Source organism: Amblyomma americanum, chromosome 6, assembly GCF_052857255.1.
Source record: "Amblyomma americanum isolate KBUSLIRL-KWMA chromosome 6, ASM5285725v1, whole genome shotgun sequence".
NCBI classification, from domain to species: domain Eukaryota; kingdom Metazoa; phylum Arthropoda; class Arachnida; order Ixodida; family Ixodidae; genus Amblyomma; species Amblyomma americanum.
Genome location: NC_135502.1, coordinates 65,176,201 through 65,201,224, shown reverse-complemented (window position 1 = coordinate 65,201,224; position 25,024 = coordinate 65,176,201). Strand labels below are relative to the sequence as shown.

Sequence of the window (25,024 nt, the reverse complement as noted above, 5' to 3'; positions counted from 1 at the left end):
TCATTTACGTCTGCGCCTCCAGCTCTCGTTGCTCAAACCTGCACAGGGCATAAACGCTTTTCCTAAACAGGGAGCATTCTGGAGCATTAATATAATTTTTTAGAGAAAAAGATGAGCAACACGGACATGTTCCGCTAATGCCTCTTTTGCTTTGGACCTAATTTTCATGGTCGATCTCCCACGCAGCGACGATTTCAGTGGGCTAAATCAGCCATCATTTACTCTCATCCGCTACGCCTTTTGATTTCACGGCAACATTTGGAGAGGAAAATATAAATATAATAACAATAAATATCATCCGTACGGGTGAACACCTAAAAGAAAAAGAAGTTTACCGGCCCAGTTTCTAAATTGACAGGTGAAGTTTCGGCACCCTTCTGCAATATTTCACGAAGCTTGCAAAAGCTCCCGGAAACGCCCGTACAGACGTGCTTCGGGCCCAACGTCTCCCGCAATGCAGTTTCCCCTCTTCGCAACGCTCATCTGCTGTCAGATACCCGGGCCAAAGCTCGCTGCTTGCCCGGAACGAGCAACTCACTCCCACACAACGCAGCGGAGGGCGAAGACAAAGGAAGAAAACCACCGATAGAGCTGAGCCAAGGAAAACACCACTGGAAGTCATTTGGAGCCAGGCCGCCAGCCAGCCCTGCGGTCGCGCGCGAAGCAGAAATGGCTGCCGAACCGGCCGTATCCTGATCTAAGTGCCGAAGGGAAGAGAGAGGGAGAGAGACTGCGCGAAAAAAAACGGAGCTCCCGCCAGCAGACCACAGCTGGCCCTTTGGGGTATTTGTTGCCTCCTGGGACTTCTGGGGCGTCAGGTAACGTAATGAAAGCAGGAGGGCCTTGGCTACGCCTGTCGGAATGCCACCACACTCCCTTGGTGTAGAAAAAGGGTTCCGTTTCCTTTGCCCGTCGTAAGTGCAATTTGGAGGGTGCAACGAGCAGCGTACGTCCCGAGAGTGTTTTAGCCAGTAAGCCTAGAGAGAAAAAAAGTCATGTCTTAAGGGTGCCTCAACGCCTTAGGCTTCTGCTGCGCTCTGCTCCATGCGCGCGAGTGTGCTTCGTGCGGGCGTGTCTTGATTGACATAAGAACATAAATGTCTTTGGGAGCAAACGAGATAACACTGAGGCCAGAACAAAAACGAAAGTATCAAATTGCGGTAGATCACAATAAAACTCTCAATGAAAAATTCATCTGTGCGCATACAGCGGACATCTTGCTGTGCAGTATTGCACCGAGAACTAATCGGTGCCCTGCACATAAAGGGTGGAATAATTGTCTCTTATGCGGAGTGACATTAAGACCCGCACTTAATTATGCAGACGCAGCTAGGGCGTTTCAAGCTTACCAGCGCCGCGTACCATCCGCCGCTCCCAAGAAATATAGAACGTTGGTCATCAGCATCATTCTTTGAAATACAGAATAGCGAGGAGCAAGCGTAACATCAAAGAAGGTAGCTCTAAACCTCCCTCTTGTTCATTTTGGAAGGCGCACTTTCTAGTCCTGGGTTCTTCCTAAGAAATGCTATCAGATATGCGCGATTCTCTACATTGCAGATAAAGGACCTCCTTTTTGTCTTCTTACCCAAATCACAAGCAAAAGCAAAGCGTGTCACATTCTAGCACTGCGACCTATCCGCGGCAATTTTTTGTTATGAAAAGCCGAAGCATTATTAACTCATATCCCTGGTGGGCGGCGATGCAATTTTATCTATTATAAAGATCATAGCAATATAGAAGGAAATGCTACGTTAGCACGCAGTCAGTGATTGTAGTCCGCAGTTATGAGCTAAAAGCACCTGTTTCGTTTTGCCTTCTATGTAGTATTTTTTAATTACACGATTATTTTCATAGGTTTTGAAGTTAAAGCAGAAGCAAGGGTTGATTGTCCCTTAAAAGGAGACTCAGTGCCACCTTATGCGTTGCTTGTTAGTCTCACTTATGTAGCTCATAGACACTGAAGTTCTGTAGCGGCGCTGGTATCGCCAGCAGCGCTGATGAAGATGAAGTTGGCGCGACCTGCCTCGCGCAAACCAGAAGCTCTCGATGCTGCAACAGAGAACGATTTCGGCAACTGGCCTAGACAGCAACGTCATTAGCCTGCTCCTCCGTCTCAGCCGCCGCGGCTACCCGGACGTCAAATAAATGTGGTTCAACCTCCACAGTTCTTCCAAGCAACTGACTTTTCTAAGTGATAGAATTTCAGGCCTGCTTATTTATTAATATTTAGTTCTGGATAATTTATGCAATTGATGCTCTGAATATGCTGTTGCATTTTGATGCGTATGCCATAAATGTTTTCCCGAGGAGGAGATGCATGTTAAAAAGAATAAAAATTGATGCCGTCTTCTGTGTACATTCGCTTGACTCTTGAGGCGGCACGTCTCCACGCTCTATTGGTCCGTAGGCGGCTTTCAAAGAGGTTTCTTTTTTAGTGAAAGTAACCCGGCCGAGAACCGCTACTCTTTTGCACTTCTTTATGTGCAGCACGGAGCATTGCAGTGCGTGCTCTTAGAACTGGCAGTCTTCTTGGGCTACTGCCAGGAAACGTTCGGGTCTACTTAGAGGCAGCGACGTCCCCAAATCAGCATTAAGTGGTCGTTGCGCCATATCGCTATGTCCTCTTCACTACATCGAAGAACACGAAAGAAAAACACGTTGCATCGTTAGATGGCTTGCAGATATGCCTGCATATTCGTCCATAGTAACGAAAAAAAAAGCACTGTGGCACTGACTCCCAACTACACGCAACAAACGCGCCGAGAGGAGGAGGAGGAAAGCCAGGGAGGATTGTCGAGAGGAGCTGCTCTCCACGCCCTCCTTTTCTGTTAGCTGGATTGTTCCTGTGCTTTTACAATTGTTTCTTGTTCTTTTGGTGCGTACAGACTCACACCATTACATTTTTTCTCTTCTTTGATAGCTTAATCACAGTGTCGACCAAACTGACACACACACACACACACACACACACACACGCACACGCACACGCACACGCGCACACACACACACACACACACACACACACACACACACACACACACGCACACGCGCACACGCGCACACACACACACACACACACACACACACACACACACACACACACACACACACACACACACACACACACACACACACACACACACACACACACACACACACACACACACACACACACACACACACACACACACACACACACACACACACACACACACACACACACACACACACACACACACACACACACACACACACACACACACACACACACACACACACACACACACACACACACACACACACACACACACACACACACACACACACTCACACACACACACGCACGAACGAACGCACGAACGCACGCACGCACGCACGCACGCCAAATATTGTCGTGCGACAGCGGCGACAGTAATGGAGTTTTCAAAATTCTAAAAACTGATATGGCTTTTACTAACTGCCGGGTAGAAATCTCTACTTGCAATTAGGTGCCTATTGGCAATAGTTTAAAAGATAACTATTAGAATTTAGTTAATCACTTCGCTAGTTAAGATCATTCGCCAGTTTTTTGACGTCCGCCAAAGCTGGTATTACTATTCCGCAAATTGCTTCTCGTTACTTCAAAAAAACTTATTTTTAAAAATTAGTGATCACCTTCCCTGGAACACCTGGTATATATTGCACTGTAGAAACAGATATACAAGTATACAATTCACAACTAACCCGGTTATTACACTTGCGAGTTGTAGCTATAATCCACAGCAAAGACTTAACATACGACACCGTCACGTCTTCGCCAGTTACAAGGGACAGTACATGCAAAAAAAAACCCCAAAGAGCAAAGCTTTGGTACCTTTGTAATTCCAAACATTTGCAGCGGAGATAAAAGTGATCATGATAAGCACTAATGTATTTTCGCCTGCATATGTCTTGGTCCGGCGCTGTTTCAGAATGAACTGTAATTTCCACACACCTAGAGAGCAGAATCACAAACGCTTCTCAGTATCATGCGCAGTTCCCTGGAAAAGTGCCATTTTTTGCAAAAGGAAAAAATTCCACACGCTTAGTGCGAAAAGCCACTGACTAACTCTCCCCCTGCGGTGAAACGAGAAAATGATAACACAAGTGCGGCTGTACCGATGAATAATCGACGCAACTAAAAAAAAAGGCTTCACGGCAATAGAAAACATCTGTGGGCTAGTAGCACGTTCCAAGTTTTGCTATACCAACTCCGGCGAGTACATTATTTGCGTTCGCGAACATTGTTGTTTGCTCCCATTCCAGACTGAGGAACAGACGCTTCAAGGGGCCTTCTATCTTGCTCGACGACTTCCTAACGCACGTAAGAAAGACGTCGTGACAGAACATTGCACATAGCACTCGCTATGATGAATGAAGAATCCGAAGCACAACTTTTGCTGAAGCCTTCGATCGTTCTCGCGCAACCGAAGTTTATTTATCTAGAAGCAATCAGGCGGACATAAATCACTCTTCGCAATGCTTTGATTTCCTTCGGCTCGAACTTTATCTTGGTTTGCACTGCGTCTATGCAGCGATTCTTTCCTGCATATACTTTTCCCTGAACTCTATGAAGAACGAAAGCTTTCCAGAGGGGTACTGTTGCGCTACTTCGCAAAACGCATAAAAAAATTCTTAGGCGATAAAACACCTCCTATGGCCCTACCCTCGCTGCAGTAGCAAAGACGCTCTTTTTCCTGCTTCTCAATGCGCACTGGACAGATATCCACGAGTGGTAGACAATTTTTCAGCGTACCCTATACGCGTAGAAATGTACGTTTCCTCCACGGGAGTTTTTTTTTTTTATCAGCAAGCCTATATGGCCCCATGACATCATCCAGCGCTCCTGCGATCTTTTGTGGGCGCACGAAATCAAGTAAAAAAGTTTTAGTTCACTCGAGCGCATGTCAACATTGACTATAGCGCCTACTGCTCGTCACACGTGTGTGTTGTGGCTTGGACGCGCCTATGCAACACTGTCTGGTGCAAGTTGAACACTGAATATTCCAGTTACAGAATCCTACGGCACTGGCGTCGTTTCAATTGGATAAAGTCGCTCGTACAGAAACAGCTACAAGAAGGAATAGCAACCAACCACAAAACTGTTAATCTAAATCTGGCTCATTAGCAAACGTTACATGTTCACTGACCTTACCAGGAGTAACTGACACCGCTGTCTTTGTCAGCATCGTGGCCACAACTTCACAGCTGTGGGAAGGTAAAAGTCTAGATCTTCTTTCATATGCGATATTTACTTCAATCTCTCTTTCACCGCTTTTTAGTTTACCCAACCTGCACCTTTTCTGTCAAAGCCTCGCTCACATTCCTTGAATTCCACCCATCCTTCCTAACCAAATAAGCTGGCCAACATGCCTTTCTTTCAGTCAAGGCTGCTCGAGGTATGTAATTGAGAAAAAAAGGTTGCGTTTACTATGGCTGCGTATATTAAACCACCGCTCCCTGACGGCGGACAATGCGCTCTGTTGCGTCAGCGAAAACATTTTAGCGCCGCGACGCGCTTTGGGCCATTCTGCGTTACAGGACATTGTTCGGTCGGTTGGTTGCGTGGTGCGGACGCCAGCGTTCCTGGTCACGTTTTTCACGCAGCTCAAGTCCTTCGTACCATTAAAATGAGCCGGAAAGAGGATTTAATATTAAATTCCCTCAAACCACATTTTCCGGCACGCGAAAACGCTCCGGGTTTAGCTCGGTGAGCGCCGGTGCTGGCGCTGGTACTGCGCAACAGCTTTGGAGGATGGCCAACGGACATTGTTGACCTCTAAGCATAACGCAATAGGCCCGCTGATAGCCTGGTTTTATGCAGGCTGAGAATCCCCTTTCCGCAAAAAAAAAAAAAAGAGTTTGGGCGACTGCCCCAACCTTCACGTCGGCGGGAAAGTTTCAGAAGTTAAGATTGCTCATACAGGAGCCCAAAATGAAAAATTAGGAATGAGCATTCTTGAGAGCGTTATTCTCTTTGGAAACTCCAAGGATTAAACATAACAGGAAGGTTCACTGCCAGGCTTACACTGACACTGTAGTTAATATTTGCGCTGCTTAAAATGTGCTGCTCAAAATAAGAAGTCAAAGACAGTAGTTAGCTCCGACTGCGTGCAGGAAGTTTTCATCATACTATGCGGCGATCAAAATTGGGGTGTGAACATAATAATGAAGATCAAAAGACAAAAAAATTTGATAAATTAAGCACTATTCTCAACTAATAAGTAGAAATGGGACGACGATAAGTATATCTGTTGCCATTTCTCTTAATATTTTATTTTTGATAGGAATGTTTATTAAAAGAACACTCCTAAAGTGGGACAATCCTCTGGTCAAGCTTCTTAGCACATATTTGTGCAGTTAATGTGCACGGAAGGATTTTCATGTTAATAACAATAATGTTGCCTCTCACTCGCTATGGCAGGAAGAAAATGTAGAAAAAGATGACACAAATTTATATGAGGAGATGAGATTGGCAAATTTTGGAAAGAAGGTCATTGATAGAACCATTGGTTCGTCGTATATGCTAACAGGCTCAGAATGAAAGCAGATGATTTTATGCAAGTATATTTAGAGAAAAAAACCCGACCCTCCTAATATTTTGACGATACGCAATAAACGCATTGCTCTCTGAAATGCGCGATACAGTCGTTAGTTCAGAATTGTTTTAAGAGAACATACAGCTTCTGAAAATTTTCCACATATGACGAATGCGCTGTGATAGACAGTATAAAGTTTTACAGTTTCGCTCTATGTATGCTATGTTGAAATCTTTATTCATTCTTGTATCTAGGAGGTCCCTTTGGTGGTTTTTTATTCATGGTTGACCTCCTAAAATATTAAATTTTTGTACTCATTTGGCCTGCATTCTTCTTGTTCAATACACTTGAAATGACTCTTTCTCCTGCTCGTGGAAAAAGGCAGTCGAAGCGTATTTTTGTTCGCGGGGATTGGTTGTCTTTAATATCAAACATAAAGGACGAGCTTTGAACTATAAAAAACTCCAGCAGAGCTGGAATCGGGTATTCACCTGCGTCTATTTCCTTTCGCCACCACAACAAAAACACCAGTTTTTTTTTGCGAGATCACGAGACGACTGCCAAGTGCTATAAAGCGCTAAACCATGCTTATATACTGGGTCCCATAGTCCTAAATTCGCCAAGTCTTATAGATCACGGATCGACATTATAAAACCAGCGTCAAGATTCACCCCTGGCTGGACACAAAAACGCCATTGTGATCCCTCGTCTAGTGGGACATCGTGTGGTTGTGCGGCGGACTTAATGACTGTCTTGCGGCTGTTCAACTGTAATAAGATAACCATATTCACTTGTGGGGTTGTTTCGGCTGAGAAAAAAACCCTTTCGAGATATACACGTCCATTGTTGCCAAGTTGGGAGTGCTAATCTGCGGAAGCAAATTTTATGTTTGTATTTACTAAATAGTCAAATCTTGCCATTCTTTCCAGTACAAGCACTGTACAGTGACCTTGCTTCATGAAAGTGGAAGTCAAAGCTCGTGATGAAGAAAATCTATAATTGACTAAAATTTCGCCACTGTGATAAACTAAACTGTTTTGATTTGTTTTCACAAGGTACTTTTATTCCACGTTTGCAAAACGCATTCATAAATTGTCGCCTAGCTGTTTCTCTGAATAGTTTGTTATCAGTTTTTAACCCTTGTTAACATTTCTCTTAAGCCACTGGTATATGAAAGAATTTGTTTAGAGTTGGCCTTACTTTAAGAATTTTTATCGTCCGTCTAGCAAATTTACAACGCGCATTTTTTTTTTTTGGTTTCCTTAGCCTCTCTCTCATTTATTATTATATGAACATGTCGTATAATGCAGGGAAAAGAAATTCGAAAAGCAATAGAGTAGACTAAATAAAATGACGTGCACGCAGGAAGCCGCGTTTGTTTCGGTATTTACATTTTCAGGTGCCTGTCTGAGGCGAACTAGACGGCGACTTCTGATTAAGTTAGAAAAAAAAAAGCAAGTGCACAGGAAGCAGTGTTCTCAGTACCATACTTGAAACACGATTTCCTGCTTCAGGGACACATTTCTGAAGCGTTATTGAATTCCAGTACAAGATATCTGTTACGCCATGTTCTTCCGTACTAGCGACACGAGTCATTAATTCCTTCTATTTGAAGTAGGTATCACCTCTGTCAGGTGCATGCATAAAAGGCTTAGTTCATGCGCTCTAGCACACGTGTTTTTTTTTTTTTCAAGTAGCCGTTTGCTCTTGTTGCTAATGCACTGAAAAAGCAGTCTTAAAGACAAGCATATTCATTTATGTAAAATTTTATAACATTTAGAGTTTCATGATGTCATTGCCAGATAAACATGGCTAGTTATGAGACAAGTAAAAAGTTTGTGGACACGTGAGGGCTGCGGAGGCCTTCAGCTTGTTGTTTACAATACAGGGAAGACAAGAACAAATGTAAGGATTTAATAAAACTTCAGTCTATTTGTATCACGGATAAAATGCAGTGTGCCCACCTCCAAAGCTTCAAAGGAAGGTCAAAAGCCCCGACGGGTTACTCAAGGAACACAAAAGCTTGTAACAACTTGTTACGAACATACCTTGTTTTTGATGCAAACGAGTCGCGTAGAGCCACCATTCGTAGCTGCACCTGTGGAGGGCAGGAGCAATTTGTCCGACCAGCAGATGTAAGCCATTCTTTTTGGCCGCAGAATGAATTAGGACATCCGCATAGAATTATCTGATATAGAGGAAGCGCTATTCAATAGAGAATAATCATGTTTTACGGGCAATACAGGATGACTATTCTAATCTTTCCTGATTAACTAAAATGACGGCGATAGTAAATGATGGCGATTCACTAGGTTTGTGCGAGCTTGTTTGGACGAGAAAAGGAGATAGCGGTCCAAGTTTTATAAATAATGAGAAAAAATTAGTGAAAAAAGTTTTAAAACTTGATGTTATCATCCGCGTTTCAATCGCAATCCTGAAGACGGTGGCAGAGCCTGCGAAAGAGTAATAAGTTGAGTTTATGGACGATTTTTGTTTTCAGTTTTCGCACCCGATTCCGAATTTGGGCTGTCAGAGAGCTCCAAGAGTGCCATCAAGAACAATGCGTCAGGAGTGACAAGCTTACGGTCCACACTCATTTACGACTGTGTATTCGCAGCGCTGCGCGGCCAACTGTGAGTGCAGCGGACAGCTGCTTTAACAGCACTGACACTGCAGTGCCGTGGTCAGACCACTCATATGTCTCTGCCATGATTATATTGTCACAGTGTTGGCTTGATGCTACTGCTGTATGGCGGGCAGTATCGTGATGACAGCATTTAGATGCAAATGAAAATTTATAAGCCCGACGTGGCCACATTAGCGCTGACAGTGCAGCTCAAGCACCTCTCCACCGCCCTCCCATTAGGCAACGGAACAGTGCAGATGTGCAGTGCTGAACGTGTGTTGTTGCGAGTTTGTCTGTACCAGAGGCATTGTTTTTGTAACTAGTTTTGAAGCACAGAACCCATCAACAGACTACGGCGAGGAAGCAGCTTCACCCTCGCATCTGTTTAAGAGCCAATGAAATATTCAGGCAAACTTGACTTCAAGTGTGGAGTTTTCTCTACTCATAGCACAGTTGGTCTAGTATTTTTCTGAATGAATTAAGTACAAAAAGCTATTCTTTCTCACTGAATAGCCCTCAAAGTTAATGCGACTAATTTTTAGAAGCGCTGATTCTTCAGAGTGGCCGAAACAAAATTACAAGGATCTTTTGAGCTGTGTAATTTGAATACCCCCCTCTAGGATTTAACTTTACTATCATTTGTTGTCTGAAGAGAATTTTGGAGCAAATGTTGCGTATCCTGAACCAAAGCATCCGGTAACGTTGCAGTACGACACAGGCAAGGTAGCGAGCCTTTTCGTTTTTATTGTCTTCGCGTACTTCATTCGCTTCAACTAAAATGACAAACGCAGGCACTGACAAAGATGTTAAAAAAGCTCTACTTAAAATGAAGTAAATAATGAAAGAAATATAATGCAAGCTGTCCTCATTTCACCTTGTTTCGTTGCTGGCGAGGCTGACCTGGACGTAGATTTTCGTTCTCCATTCTTACTTAGGCCACAGCTCAGACTATTTGTATTAAGCTAGTATACAATTTGAAGTATGGAATGTATAACATTGCTTTTAAGGTTTATGCCAGCTGCACAGTCTAAACTATCTTTTAAATATCGAGGCATGTGGTTTCAGCCTATACCCTCTTTTTTTTTTACACAAATTTAGCGCCCGTAGATTTCAAACAAATAGTAATTGCCTGCACAGCTACAACAGGCTTTAAGCATAGGTTAAAGGGAAGGAAGATCCTCACATGACAGATCATTTTCAATGCACCGTTGTGCAAAGCTTGCAAATAACTGACACGCACTCAATACTGACACGCACTCATTCTTAATAGTGTATAAAGGTCAACGCTATGTTGCCTGTATTGATTTTCTTTGACTGCAAGGTCGATTTCCTTGCTCATATTTGTTGGTACGCGCAGTTCGATTCGAAGTTCAGGCGACTCCAATGTGGTGAGCAATCGATTTTTCTGCGCCAAGGCAATACCATGAACTAATATCGGGATGCGCCATAGAAGAACTCCTGCGTTAATTTAAATCACCTACGGCTTTAAAACTCGCGCTCAATCCTAGTACATGACGTTCTCTATACCGCCCCTAAAGAAATGCGTCCGCGGCGGCCGAGAAAGAACCCGCGAAGTCGTACTCATCATTCGAACGCCCCGAAATCTCGGACAGCGCGGTGCGGCAGACAGCTATGTGCGGGGGAAGGCTGGCATCGCTCGATGCACCGTCTCTCTTTACGAACGACGCCTTCACGTTCGCGCAAACCCTCTTCGTACCGCGCTAGCGACAATCAACGGCGGCCGCACTGCGAAGAAAAAAGCACCCCGAAATAAACAAGAAACAAAACCTTGAGCTGGCAGCCCATCGCCTCAGATGCGCAGACCCAAATTGCTTCAATCTGCGGTGTATGGGTGGATCCATTTCTTTGCTAATTTTTTCCGTCGTCTGCAGCGTGTTCTCCTATACAGTCGCTGTCCCAGATTCCAAGCTCTTCGCAAAACTTGCCGGTGTAACCCCGACGCGCTAGAAGAGAATTTTTACGCTTTGTATGTGTGCCGCTACGCGCGTGATGGGTGCACGTCGTTGTCGCCCTCTTCAAACCTAGGTAATGAAACTTCTTTCAAAGCACATAACTTCACACAAGGCGAGCAGGGAGAAATAAAAGTGAACGAAACATTGATAGCCAAGAATAGCGGAGTCGCAGCTGGCTCCAGCTGTCAGATAAGCTGCGGGGTCTTCTTAGGGTAGGGTGGAAAATTGGATCCGCAAATGAATTGGCGGTATAGAGGAAAGCGCGGCTGGCAGTTGTAACTTTCATGCGTCATATCTTTCTCCTGTAGGGAATGCGAACAATAGGAGTTCGAGACCTAGAGGCTGAGTTCGCCGCAATGTAGCGAGATATATCAATCAATCAACGAATTCGGCTTTCAGGACAGCAAGGCCGGATTGTATTATATTGATTATTTTGGGCGTTTCAAAAAATAAATGCAATAACTATATGTTCTCAGCGATAAATATATGAAATTGCTGTCTCAAAAAATAGAGCTCAAATGTACTACGTGAGAAACATCCAAAAACGAATTCAAGAGAAGTTTATTTACAACGGGCCTGAAAGGGAATGGCATCCCTCGTAAAAACAAAGGCACAGAACGGTGACTAATGTCGCCCAACATAAACTAAATACATGCTTTGCGACTAGCGTCACCCTAGCTATGCAAAAAATGCACGCTGCATAAAATGCATAAAACGGAATTGATTTCCGCGCTCACTACAATATCTTCTTCGTCGCTTGTTGCATGCAGCGTGCTTCTATAGACGTTATCTTTGGTTCAGCTTTTTCCTAGAGCATCAAGAACAGCAGCGCAAAATAAGACCACGACAATCGAGCTTCACCTTTTTTAGCACCTACTGTAGACAGACTCAGCAATTCTGGAGAAAAGCACTTTTGAGCGGGAGATCATTTATGAACGCTATTTTTCAAATAATTTAGGATTTCACTGTAGCAATCGACATATCTACAGACCACCCGACGGTAGTCTTGAATTTTTTTATAATAACGTTTTTGCTATCGTCGAAAGCATTCACCATTGGTTTTCTATGGGCGTCTTAACTGCTAGATGCCACTGATAGAAACACTTTAAAAGAAAGTTTTTTCTACATATCAGAAGAATGGACCATTGCCTTCAATATTGCCGTAGAAGCACCTTAGAATTTTGCAATTTCACAATTTTTGTCTGAAATTGCTACACTTTATGCGGGAAGTGAGCATAGTTGAAGTGACTCTGTTCTTGAATTTTTTTGACGTTTCTGTAATCGGGAAAGGCGTTCACCATTGGTTTTCTATGGGCGTCTTAACTGCTAGATTCCACTGATAGAAAAACTTTAAAAGAAAGCTTTTGCTGCATACCAGAAGAATGGACCATTACCTTCAATATTATCGCAAAAATACCTTACAATTTGAAATTTCAGCATTTTTGTCCGAAATTGCTGGACTTGATGCGGGAAGTCAGCGTAGTGGAAATGATTCTGTTCTTGAATTTTTTAACGTTTCTGCTATCGTCAAAAGCGTTCCCCTTTGGTTTTTTATGGGCGTCTCACCTGTTAGATGCCACCGATGGAAACACTTTAAAGAAAGTTTTTGCTGCATATCAGAAAAATAGACCATTGCCTTCAATATTACCGTAAAAGTACCTTAAAATTTTTCAATTTTCACAATTTTTGTCCGAAATTGCTGGACTTGTTGCGGGAAGTGAGCATAGATGAAGTGACAGTTCGGCGCCAACCGAAGTGCTTTATTCTATTAGCGTGGCTTTAAACACGGCTACAAGGAAACACGCGGAGTTTGTTAAGCTTGGTTTTATTCGAAGGTGCCAAATGTGTGACCTTTATAGCTCTATCATCTGTGCGCGATTATGTCTACATTTTAAGAAGAGAAACATTTAGTGAGAAAGCGGTAAGAGAAAGAATGCAGATCTGTAGAAAAAAACACAATAAAAAGCACAACGCAACCGGTTGGAGGTCATCGCTTCTTGCATTTTTGCAATGGAAGCGCTAACTTTGATACAACGACACACTGACGATGAACAAAATGACGAAGAAGAATTAGCACTTACTTTAAAATATTCTATTTTGCAGGCGGCAAAGAGCGTTTTCCGCCTGCAAAATAAAACAGTTGAAAGTAAGCGCTTGTTGAATTTCTTCGTCTCTGTGCCGATCTATCAAATTTAACGCTTGCACTGAAAAAATGCTATGCCAGCTTGCCCCTATTGCCAGTTTCTTGTCATTGCTTCGCATGACAGCCAGCGCCAGAACCTACACACTAACACTCATCTGTGACATAGCAAGACGCCGTGGAGCTGCTGCTAAAGATGCGGCACTACCCACCACCCATCTTAATCTGTGTATGCCAAATATTTTCAGTAGTTTTCTGATTTGGCTGTGCGCCTATAAAAGCGGTCATTCGCTAACAGTTGTAGAGTACAGCTGAGAAGATCAAGCAAAGTATAAGACGTCATTTTGGAGCTGTAATGCTTTTTGAATTCCTTGAAACATGTGATTTGTGTCGGCGGGCATCTTCGCCACAAAGCCTTGGCGCGCAATCAGCTGGGTGTTTCGTCGCACTGGTCTAGATTCTTGTATGTTCCAGCAAGCTGCAACACGCGCTACATTTTGCTCGCAAGTACTGTCACGCAAACTAGATAGCCTAGACAACCTAAAGCTAGAAAGCCTACCAGAAAGGCAGTTCTAAAAAAGCATCACACGCAAACCAAACAGCTTCGCAGACGACGAAGCCGCCAATACCATCCGGCGCCCAGAAGCTCCCCCATGTTCCTAAACGCGCTGCTGGTCTGTAAGCATGAGCGGGAACCTTGAGGGTGGGACTGTGCCATGTAGTAAAACTTGTTTTTGGTTACACGCTAACTGGCTTGCGCATATACTTTATTTCCTCTTCTGTGTACGTTAGTGTCGGTTAGCGTCGGCGGCGGGCAGCTTCAAGTTTGACATTTGTCCTAGGAAACGTGCAGCTTCAACATTACAACGCTGTCTGTTTTTGGCTGCAAGCCTTCCCTTATCGTTCTTCCCGGAATTGTTAGCGTGACAGCAGCTGCAGTGAAACTTGTCTGACACGCGCCATGTTCCCAGTGCTTGAGCACTAGGCGACGCCGTGCCATTTATTTAGGTGACAGGCATGCGCAGTAACTCTGGGCGCTTTCGTATCACTTTTTGTTCTTGACCTAGTAGAGTAACGTGTCGCGATTTGAACTAATCGAAGGCCTGTGATTTGGCCAGGTTACAGAAGAGGCGAGTGAAGGGTATTGGCTTTTGTTTTGTAAGTGACTTTGGGGAGATCGGTGCTGTCGACAAGAATAACGCATTTACCTTTGCGCGTGGAATGGCTTGAAATATCCTCACTGCTTATTGGCCACGTGTCGGATAGCGTAGGCGTGACAGGGTTATTGTTCTGCTAGCCCCGTCTGAGTGTTGTGGTAGTGAATAAATACCCGACAGTGACATAGATTCGCCAAGAAGAATCAATATTTGTTTGGAAGATTTATCCCATTCACCCTTCGTCCTCCTGCTTCTCACTGGTATTGAAGTGAACGGACCGTCAGTGAAAGCTTCTTGGTCAATGGCAAAATAGACGTCAGCAGGGGCTAGAACTTCACGTCTTTTTTTTACATTCATTCTAGTTGAAGGAAAAAGAATGGGAAAGCAAATGATTTTGATAGCTGAAGCGTGCGTGAAGCTGTAAGAGAAAAAAAGGAACGTGATGTGATAGCGGGTTTTGGAGGAGTTTGAGACAATTTCTTCGCTTCACGAAAGAGTTGCCGCATTTTACTGTCACAAATCCTTGACGGTGCTACGCATGAGGCTTACTGTCGTCCGTTTTCCTCCCCTTCATAGGAAGCATGGCAGTGTCGGTGATTTGGACAAGTTGGACAAACTGCTCAGCAAATATGACAGACGAGCGCTACCGACAGGACACATGAGTAAGCCGGGCTGCGTTTTTCGAGCGCGTTACTCGCACGTTACTGACGGAAGCTTCGTAATATGAATTATATTGACAACTTGTTTCTAACTTTTTCTTTGCATTAGGCGGACCAACGCAGGTGGCGTGCGAAATCTACATAAGAAGTTTCGGCTCCATCAACCCAGCGACTATGGTAAGAGAAAATTAGTCTTGCTACTTTTCGTATCTTAAAATTCGTTACTGCGGAGGCTATATTTACGTAGTATAGGTTGCGGACGTGCAAATAGGCCCGATTAGCAGAGTGCACTGCACTCTAAAAGAGGATACGTAAAGACAAAGTATAAACTAAGGGTTTCTTGATCTAAGTGTTGTGTGTAATTTTACGGTTGCTCAACGCAGCTCACGTCCTGTTTAGCATATGTGACCGAAGAAATGTAAATGGCACATTTTCAATGGGGTACTTGGAGTAGACATTAAGAGGTCAGCGTATACACCACCCTTGTTAAACTACCAAAGGGTCTTGCTAAGTGGCCTTGTTAATCTATGCTCCCTGTCTTTCTCTATCCTCCTCTTCTTTGTTAGTTTTATAATTCTCATCTGAAATGCTTTAGAAAGGAACTTGGTAAGGAAACCTTCAGACCTAAAAGTTTATCTGCAGTTGAGTGGACCACCAAACGCGAGGTATATCGCTGCAGTGCACTGCACGACGAGAAATTTCGCCTAAAGACTGCGATGTGTATCGGAATCCTAACCAAGCTGCGCTAACTGTTTAAATAACGCACAGCGATGGAAGCGTAGACACTTAAGTAAAGTCAAGGCAGTGACGTCAGCTGAAGAGAACAATTAACGACACTCCCCTTTTGGGAGCGCAGACATCCAGGTCAAGAAATGGGGCAATAACTTAAATAAACGAGCTGACTGCAGTGCACGGTCTGGAGAACATTGCCTTGCAGAGCAAAGCGAGGAAGTTTGGAAACCCCTATTCTTAACTACCGGACGATGCCCGAGCGCCTACATTAGTGTCGTTATGCCGAAAGTTATACCAGACGATTTATTAATTACTTAAACTGTGATCTATGACTGAAAGAACTCAGTTTGCTTGCGCACGTGTTTGTGATTCTCTCTTAAAGTTGGGAGCGAGTGGGAATAGGTTGATGTGGTTACGAAATTTCTTGTGAAAATTTCCAGAGGAGGCTGAATCACACAAAAGCTATTTCTAGTACATGCGTTGCGTAAAGAATGGAAAAGGAGCTAGTGATATGAGTTTCTCACAAAGGTAATCTACGTAAAGCTCGATTGAAAAGAAAACCAAGAAATTTACCTTTTGGCTGCGCATTCTGGCGACACACGTTTTAGTTGTGCTCGAACGCCGTACTGCATGTCATACACGGCGACCACACTTCAGATACTGTCCCGGTCCTTTCCGGTGTACTACAGGGCTCTGTTTTAGCCCCAATTCTCTTCCTTCTCTTCATAAATGACATTGCTGACCAGGTAGAAGCCAAACTGAGGTTGTTCGCAGATGATTACGTACTATATAGAGAAACAAAAACCGAGAAGATGAAATAAGCTTAAACAATGATTTTGGCAAGATAGCAGAAAGGCGGTCGAAGTGGCAAATGACCATTAACTTAGACAAAACAGTTTCAATGACTATAACGAAAAAGAAATTCAAACTTAGCTTCCCTTACGGCTATAGCAGCTCTGCACTCAAGACAGTCACCGAGCACAAATATTTGGGCATAAATATATCAGCCAATCTGGGGTGGACAGCTCGCGTAGATCACGTAACAAACAAAGCGATGCGTAAGCTCATGTTTCTGAAATGAGCGCTGCGGTATTTTACGGAAGAAGCGAAGCTTTTGGCATACACTGCTATAATCCGCCCAATACTAGAATACGCAAACGTCGCCTGGTTCCCGTACACGCAAGATAACATAGCTACGATTGAGGCTGTCCTACGAAAAAGTGTGCGCTTTACCTGCAACAGATATTGGTGCACCGATTCTCCGACGGTGATGCTATCTCAGACTGGGCTTGACACGCTAGCTAGTCGTGCGACACTTCACCGTCTGAAGATTCTGTACTTGATTTTACATAAAAAACTTAAAGTTGATTCTGCTAATACATTACCTTGAACGCTTCTAGGAAAACGCGTCACAAAAATGAACTCACCATACAAGAATATTTCTGCGCAAATTATATCTTTAATATGTTCTCCTTTTTTCCGCGAGCTGTGCGCGAGTGGAACTCTCTTGATGATTCAGAGATTGTACAGCCAACTACTGAGAAATTTTTGGCGCTAGCTTGCAAAAGTTTATTGACAGGAAAGAAACTGTGATTTTTATTTAATTTTTGTAACATTTCTGGGGGTTTTCCATGTATTTGTATATTTCATGGATTTATATTGTATTTCTCGCAATCATTTATGAAGAGAAAAGGTGGCGATTACTTACGGGTTATCTTTGTATTGCCTTTTCCAAAGCCTATTCTCATTGTCCCCATAATCTTCATTTTACATTTTGCATACTTGAAATAGTGTTTATGCCTGGTCGACTGTTTGCCTGCGGCCAGAACCCACACCTGTAAAAATATCTGAAACAGGGATTCGCAATATTGATAAATAAATAAATAATAAATAAATACCTGCCACTTAATTTCTCTAAATTCGTATATCACTTGGGCCACTAGCGCCACTGCAGGCTGCATTAGGTAGTCAAGAGTAAGTTGCATGCTAGAACATAGGCAGCTGTTCAGAAACGTCAGAGTTGTATTTCGGAACAATCTGAAACAAACTAGCTCTGAAAAAAAATTAATCAAAGTTGCTATTCAGAGTCATAGTTGCTCTTATGGCCACTAACTTACTTTTTACGTCTTGAGGCAATAACCAGAGTACAAAATGAACGTACTATTTTAGGTGCGGGGGCCACGAAGCGTGTTCGGTAAACGGAAGTGAAGAGAATGGTAATTGAGGCCGATTACCATGTAGTTCCCGTTAAACGACAAGGAAGAATTAGGCAGAGGCAAATATATACAAAACGCCTTTGGGCAGGCTGCCGGAGAAACTTTTGCCCCACACCGTGCATACTGATCAGGCTGAGAGAGGATAAAAGCGTGTATTGCCTTTCAAGCACTAGATGTGACCTCTTTTGCGCTCATTACGTCTTTGGCTGACTGTGTTTGTTTCTCGGCTTTTACTGGTCTCCTCTGTTTATTAACCCAGGGGCTGTTGCAGAAGTCGTTGGGAACACTAGCGTGTGGAGTGATGGGCAAGACTTTTTTTATTCTTGTAATGCTGTGTAGAGCTTTGTCGAGGAAAATAGAAACTCCAATAAAGATCCCAGTTGAGGCGAGTGCCGTCTGCCTTACTAGGCGTGCTGGAATGGCCAGGTTGTTTTAAAATTAGTTTTGAACAATGATAGAGTCTTTCTCTAAAAAAAATATTGTATTAGAACTTTATTCAAATATACCTTGAATGTGTGTCCAAAGAGATGCTGTAATTGCAGGCTGCATCATCTTTGCATAGAAATCTTTCGGCTGCTGAATTAGAAATGTAAATTCAGCAAGGACTTGACCTTTTTTTATATTATTTGAACAAATGATTTTGTATACTTTCGCCTTATCCACTAGATTATCCAGGCATGCATAATGAGTCGCTTTGCGTGCTGGCTGTACGCGCAACAGATACAACTTGATACAAATATAACAAAGGGATTGATTTTAGCTTCATGCATTGCGTGATGAAATAGGTATGTACCGCATTCTGGATTGATAGTTAAAGACTAGTAGAAAAGAACCTGGAGACTGAATCGTATCCGATTTCCTATGAACAAACGCTTAGCATTCCATCTTTCGTAGTCACAGTTGCTTTAACAGTGAAAAGAATCCTCTTTTGAGATGCGGGACAACGCATAAGGCAACATCGATTGTGTAAAAAAAAATGAGGATGCATTTTTTTTTAGGATTACGAAGTGGACCTGTACTTGAGACAGCGATGGCACGACGACCGCTTTGAGATGAGCGGCATCAGCGGGCCCCTTGACCTCAACGACCCGAAACTAGTGCAACGGATATGGAAGCCCGAGGTTTTCTTCGCCAACGCCAAGCACGCAGAGTTTCAGTACGTCACAGTACCCAACGTTCTGGTGCGGATCAGTCCATCGGGGGACATCCTCTACATGCTCAGGTAAGAAGCATAGGTCTGTCCTTTGGGGCACTGCGGAAAATGCTTTGACGGACGTAAAATAAACCGAACTGCAGGAAAATGAAAAAAAAAAATATTTGGAGCGCTTTGTATATCTTATTCATTTTGAATAGTAATTTCCATTGATCGTTTCGAGAAAAAAAGAGCAGCAAAAAGATCAAGGCTATCTGTTTCAGCCGTCCTTAACGCCTGAGTTGCCGAGGCTGGAATTTATGCTAATTACTGGTTAAAGACGGCAGCTGGTTTCATTATCACTGGCTGGATAAGCGCGGAAGCACAGCGGTCCGCGCTGAAAACGTTATCGCTCTCAGCGTATCCCGCCTGGCCCCCCTTCTTTGACAACATTCTAGAAGAGAAACATTAACGAAACAAAAGAATGAGCCTTCTGTCAGTGTATCATTACGCCGTACCATTTGCCATAGCGCTTAATAAAAAATTCAATATCTGGACCTAAAAACACAAGAAGAACCTTTGGTTTCCACCGAATGGAGTTTAATAAGAGAGCGGGTTCAAAGAAATCTGTCGCAAACGAACTCTAGTTTAACTTTGGCATCATTATAAACTTCAGCCGATTGCTAATTAAAATTGATAGCCCAGTCGAGTTTCACGTTTTATTTATAAATATGAAGTTCGCTGCACAGCCGTCGACACTAATTAAGAATGCACGCAAGCTAGCATTGCGGTTCCCGCGCTTGTTGTGGTGGTGGCACTTAGAAAGGAAACTTAAAAGAAATTAGTTTCAAAGTCTGCTTACGACATGCACCAGATTTTCGTGTTTAATATGAACTCACTTCCCGTTACGTTTCACTTTTATCTGACAATAAAAGAGGCATTTTGTGAAGGAGTGAAAGGGGGACACCCGACACCACAAACACTGATGACGTGGTGTACGTGCGGTGCGGTCCCATCTTGCACGCCGAGTGGAGGGTTGTTTGAACCAGGCTGCTAGCAAATTCATCTTGCATTTTCACCGCCTATACATCACTTCAGATCAATAACAAACACAGTGTTCAAGCACAGCATTTGTCAGAAGTTTTCTGGCCACATGGTTAACTCTTCACTCGTGTAGTACTTCACGTATGCCTCCCCCACTTTCGTTAAAAATCTGTGTAGGGTAAGGGGGAGTGTCGTCATCGCCTTTCAATGCCTGCATGGTTTTATTGTTGCCGTAAGCACTACGTTACATGGCTGCAAAGGAAAGCATGTTGACCGAAATCTTTTCATCAAGGCTGTAGATAAAAAAAAATTGTTTCCTATCGGCACTTTCGTACACGCCACTCCTGAATGCGTTAGGAAGTTTTTTTTTCTCGTAACATAAGTAGGTGCCTTTTTTAAATACGCAATCCTAATAGCGGCCATGCGTGCTAAAAACCCTGCCATGCGTGATAAAAAACCTGTCACTAGTGAAATCGTGGCAGTCTCTGCAAATTTAATCTAGAGCTCAGAGATGGTCGCGCTATTCTGCGCTATGGGAACCATATAGGCTGTGAAACGAGGCGGACGGAGCTGACTTTAAATTAGTGCAAACTCTCTTCTGCCGAGTGCGCGATTACGTATTACAGTCATAGACTTGCCGGACAACAGTAGCTAACCTACGCAAGCACCATTCGGTTCCTTCACTGACTTCGTGAAAAACTCTTCTACTAAGTGCTATTTTTTAGCGTGGCAAGTTTTGAATGACAAAGATAGCACTGCACGGAGACAGAACATTAAGCAAACAGGATCGGTACCTTCTTCTTACTACATCCTGTGAAGTTCTCGGTTAACAAAGCGAGCTGGACAAAATACAAATAAACGCGACGGGACGTACGATGCTTCTCGTCCCGTCCTTCTTTGTGTTTTGCCCCGTACGGGCCCTTTAACCAGGGGGTTGACCACCGTTAGTTAATCACGATGAACTGAAACCAAGCAACCCACCAAGTTCCCGCAGGCCTTCAGCTTTGAAGTTCGCACAGTGGGTGGTTTTTTTAAGGTTTATGCTTCAGCACCGGATATGGGGCATCGTCCGTCTCAAGGCAGCCTACCAACGTCTGCTATGGTAAAGGCTGTCTCTCCTGCCTCGGATTAGGCCTGCTTGTTGGCTTCGATGCCAGGCCGTGTGGGCAGCTTGTAAACTGTCGTGCAGACGTAGATCTTTGCTTGAAGGTCGGGGTACGTGGGTAGCATATTGCTGACTTTTCCCGTATATAGGTTGGCAGGGTTTCCGCTCGCATGTTTGCACATTTTGTATGCGCGGTGTGAAGACGGGTAGGCAAGGAGCTCCGGTTATGCACGCACTTTCAATGCGAACGTAAGACGTGTTCTCCGGGATGCTCGAATGAAGGTCTTCAGCTGTGCCTTTGTATGCGCGATATCTTCAAGTGCAGCCGCGCTCAAATTGAGATGTGTGGCGTCAACCCATGACTGTGGCCAGGACGTGTGCTGAAATTCTTCCCAGTGCTGCCTTTTGCTCTGGTTGTTTGTGAGAGTGCGGCTGTGTCCTTTGAGCTGAAAGTGTTACCAGCTCTGAGTTCCCCGGTCGCTGCACCGAAATGCTTGGCATCAGCGTCCTATCCGCCAACGAAGTTTTGTGCACTTGAAGAAGGCAAAGAAGGGCAGGAACAAAGAATGAGTGAGGACTGGAGGTGATGAGCATCTTGGCGTGTCCGACGCGGAACGCACACACGCATAAAAGAGCTGGCGGCACACATCAGCTTTTGGGGGCCTCGCGACCTTTCTTTGAGGTGAGGGAATAGGTAGGGATGAGGCTGGCTAAACGTTACAATTTTGTACGTAGCGCCTCTCAACATTTGGACGTGCAATCTCATGAACTCGACACTTATCTAACACCACTTCGCTTATCTCAACCGTAACTCAACCTCAAGCTGACGAGGTTGATGTTTTCCAAGCAAAGAGAGAAAATTGTCAGGTTAGCTTTGTTGAGAAAGAAAGTGCTCAAAAAGGCACGAATTTCTGTATGTCGCATTTTATTAAATATTTCGTAGCTCGACAGATTATCATAAGTATTCATTTACTGGAATATGTTTTTGGTCTTGTATTATGCGAAGTTTAAGAATGTTTGCACCCCGCGTACTCACGAGAGATTTATTTTAGCAGCAGGCTTCACGAAGACCAAAACACGACGTCGCGCTGTTCTGTGAAGTATAAAGCAAAAAAAAATGTTTTTATCGGTTGCTCCAAATTCCCTGCCCTTGTTTTATCGCTGTTTAGGATAGTTCGAACGCGGAAAACAAAACTTTTATCGTTGTCTGGTCTAAAAAAGCACGAAGAAAGTTCTGGAGAGGATCAAGCAGTGCACGAGCGAACAAGCGCTTTGGTGTCCCAGAAGGCACCCTCCACATGGTAGTAAAAAACAAAGTGCAGGAATCTCAAGGGCAGGAACTGCATAAAGTTTCTGTGTGACCTCCGCGGCGCACTTGTTCCGGCGGGCAAGAAAGGCTACTTGCAAAGGAGCAAGCGCTGTTCAGTATGGCATAGACTAATTTTCCTAATCTCGTGTTTGCGTACAACAAATTGAACCAAATGACATGTCTGTCCAACAAAATCGGAGCCAAAGAGTAAATAATGTGACGACAAAAGAAAAAAATATGAGAAAAATGCAGGAAATATAAAGTCGTCTTATAGACAGGGCACATGCAGAGTCTGGCTGTAAAACTTGCTAGTCTGCAGGAGCCATAACACGAAAGAGTGCCGGATCCTATTGACAAAACTGTTTATCATGCAGATAGACATACAGAAATTTTGTCGGTGCCCATGAAGCCAACAATGGGTGCACTTATTTTTAGGATGATCAATATCTCAATTTTCAAAAGGGCGCTTTATTTTGACGCCGGGATCGGGTCAAATTTGGAGTATTTTGAAATTTTTAATGTCTTCAAATGTTACTATTGTTCAATTCAGCTAGCTGCATCATACATAATGAGTGGAATGCCAGGACAGCAAAAAATAATGCAGAAGCATTTTTTGTTCATACTTGTGACAAATAAAAGTACAACCATGATTTTTGCCGCAGTTTTGTTGCACTCATCTACATCAAGTTACAGGGCTGTAGATTTTTTTCGCTTTCACTTTTTCTGACCCCGTATTCTAGAGGCCCTTAATACACAACTTAGCTTGCTTCATTTGTTTCCTTGTGGTGCCGTAATGTGCTTATTTTTGTAGTTCCTGTGCATGTTGCGTAAATTCATTGAAGGTTTAGTTCATCAATGCAATGATTTAAGGAATCAACACAGCAAACATAATTATTCTTGTCACAGCCTTCAAATACAGTTTATTTTTATTGCAGCGGAAGTGTTTAGAAGTCCATGTACTCGCCTCCTCTCACCTCCCTTTAAAAATAAAAATGAAAGGGCGCTCCTGAAGTTTTAAAATTGAGTTGTTTTTTTAATGGGGTTCCTGGTAGGTATTTGTCATAAAAATTTTGAAAAATTCCTGCTTAAGGGCTACAACGTGCTGGTTTATATTTGCAAGATATCTTAAAGGCTGCAGTAGTATTTACAAGAAGCACCGCATCGGCATTTTCTATTCATTTTTTTCTAACATATGAGCTAAATTTAATAGCCTTACTAAATACCCCGAAAATCTGGCTTTGAGGTCCCCAATACTACGCCGTCGCTTCTCCGGAAACAAAGGTTGCTCATTCTTTCTATTATGTGCGAGGCTCTAGACTGGGTAAATTGGCTTTGTAAGAAGACTTTGCGAGGCTAGGGTTATGAAAATGAAAGCTTTTAAAGACTAAGGCATTATGGCCATGTAATGAACGAGCTTTTAGTGCAACACTGTTTGTGGAAAATGGAAAGATGAAAAAAAAAGGCGCAAGAAGTTCTAAAGAGATCCCAGCAACGAAAATTTATTTTCAGAACATAGAGCAGAGATAAGTCTAAGGACCCTAGTTTCGACTAAGTGCTCAGGATAGACAGGAAAAGTTGTGGCAGAAAAATGGGAGTTTGAGATAAGAACGCCTACACGTTGAGCAGACTTTACAGGCACTGGCGAAAAGAACGAACCAAGAAATTGTCCTAGAACTAAAGGTGGCAGTGGCTCTTATCGCATGGTTGCAGCCACCCAGGCGTATAAATTGAAGGCTTTGAAACAGTGGCCAGGGGGGAAATCCATGTCCCCACTCCGCTGTTAAAAGCGTGAGCGAACACTGCCTGAGAATTCAATGGCAGTGAATATTACTTGTTTCTAATCAAATAAAAAAGAAACATAAAAAACAATGCTTGTGATAGACTGATTGCTTTCTTTATTTTTTGAAAATATGGGCACTCAAAATCAGTCCCAATTTAGGTTTAGCCATGCTTCCCGTTTATAGAAGCATGCACACTGGGCGCTTCACACGGGCAATGATGAGTAATGAGGCTGGGAAACGGGTTTATAATCAGTAAGCAGCAGCGGTTGAATTCATCCTCAGATTTGGCAGAATATATAAAATAGCCTGGCATGTACAGAAAGAAGCCAGGAAATGCCCTGTATACTAGGCGACATAATTTTATGCTGCGTTTCCTCTTGAGCGGCTGCTAGATATGAACAACATAGTTATACAGCTCAGGAAAATATCATTACAGACATTAAAGAATATTAAACTTAATACACGACTACAAAACGCGTTACAGTCTATTCCCTTCGCCTCCTGTCCTCACCCTCCCTCTAGATACGCCACAAAAAAAAAATTGCCAAAAAAATAGCGAAACTCTGCTATTGACATGGTTTTGTGATCAGATA

The 25,024-nt window shown here is 43.4% G+C and overlaps 1 protein-coding gene across 1 annotated transcript in view; it reads left to right on the top strand.

Annotated features, from left to right (window-relative positions):
• LOC144093607 (glycine receptor subunit alpha-2-like) overlaps nt 1-25,024 on the top strand; it is an 83,330-nt gene that overhangs the window by 46,508 nt on the left and 11,798 nt on the right. Inside the window, exons 2-4 of the mRNA XM_077627166.1 lie at nt 15,030-15,115; nt 15,222-15,289; nt 19,059-19,282. Of these exons, the coding sequence (XP_077483292.1) occupies nt 15,030-15,115; nt 15,222-15,289; nt 19,059-19,282 (378 nt within the window). The remainder of the gene's footprint in view (nt 1-15,029; nt 15,116-15,221; nt 15,290-19,058; nt 19,283-25,024) is intronic.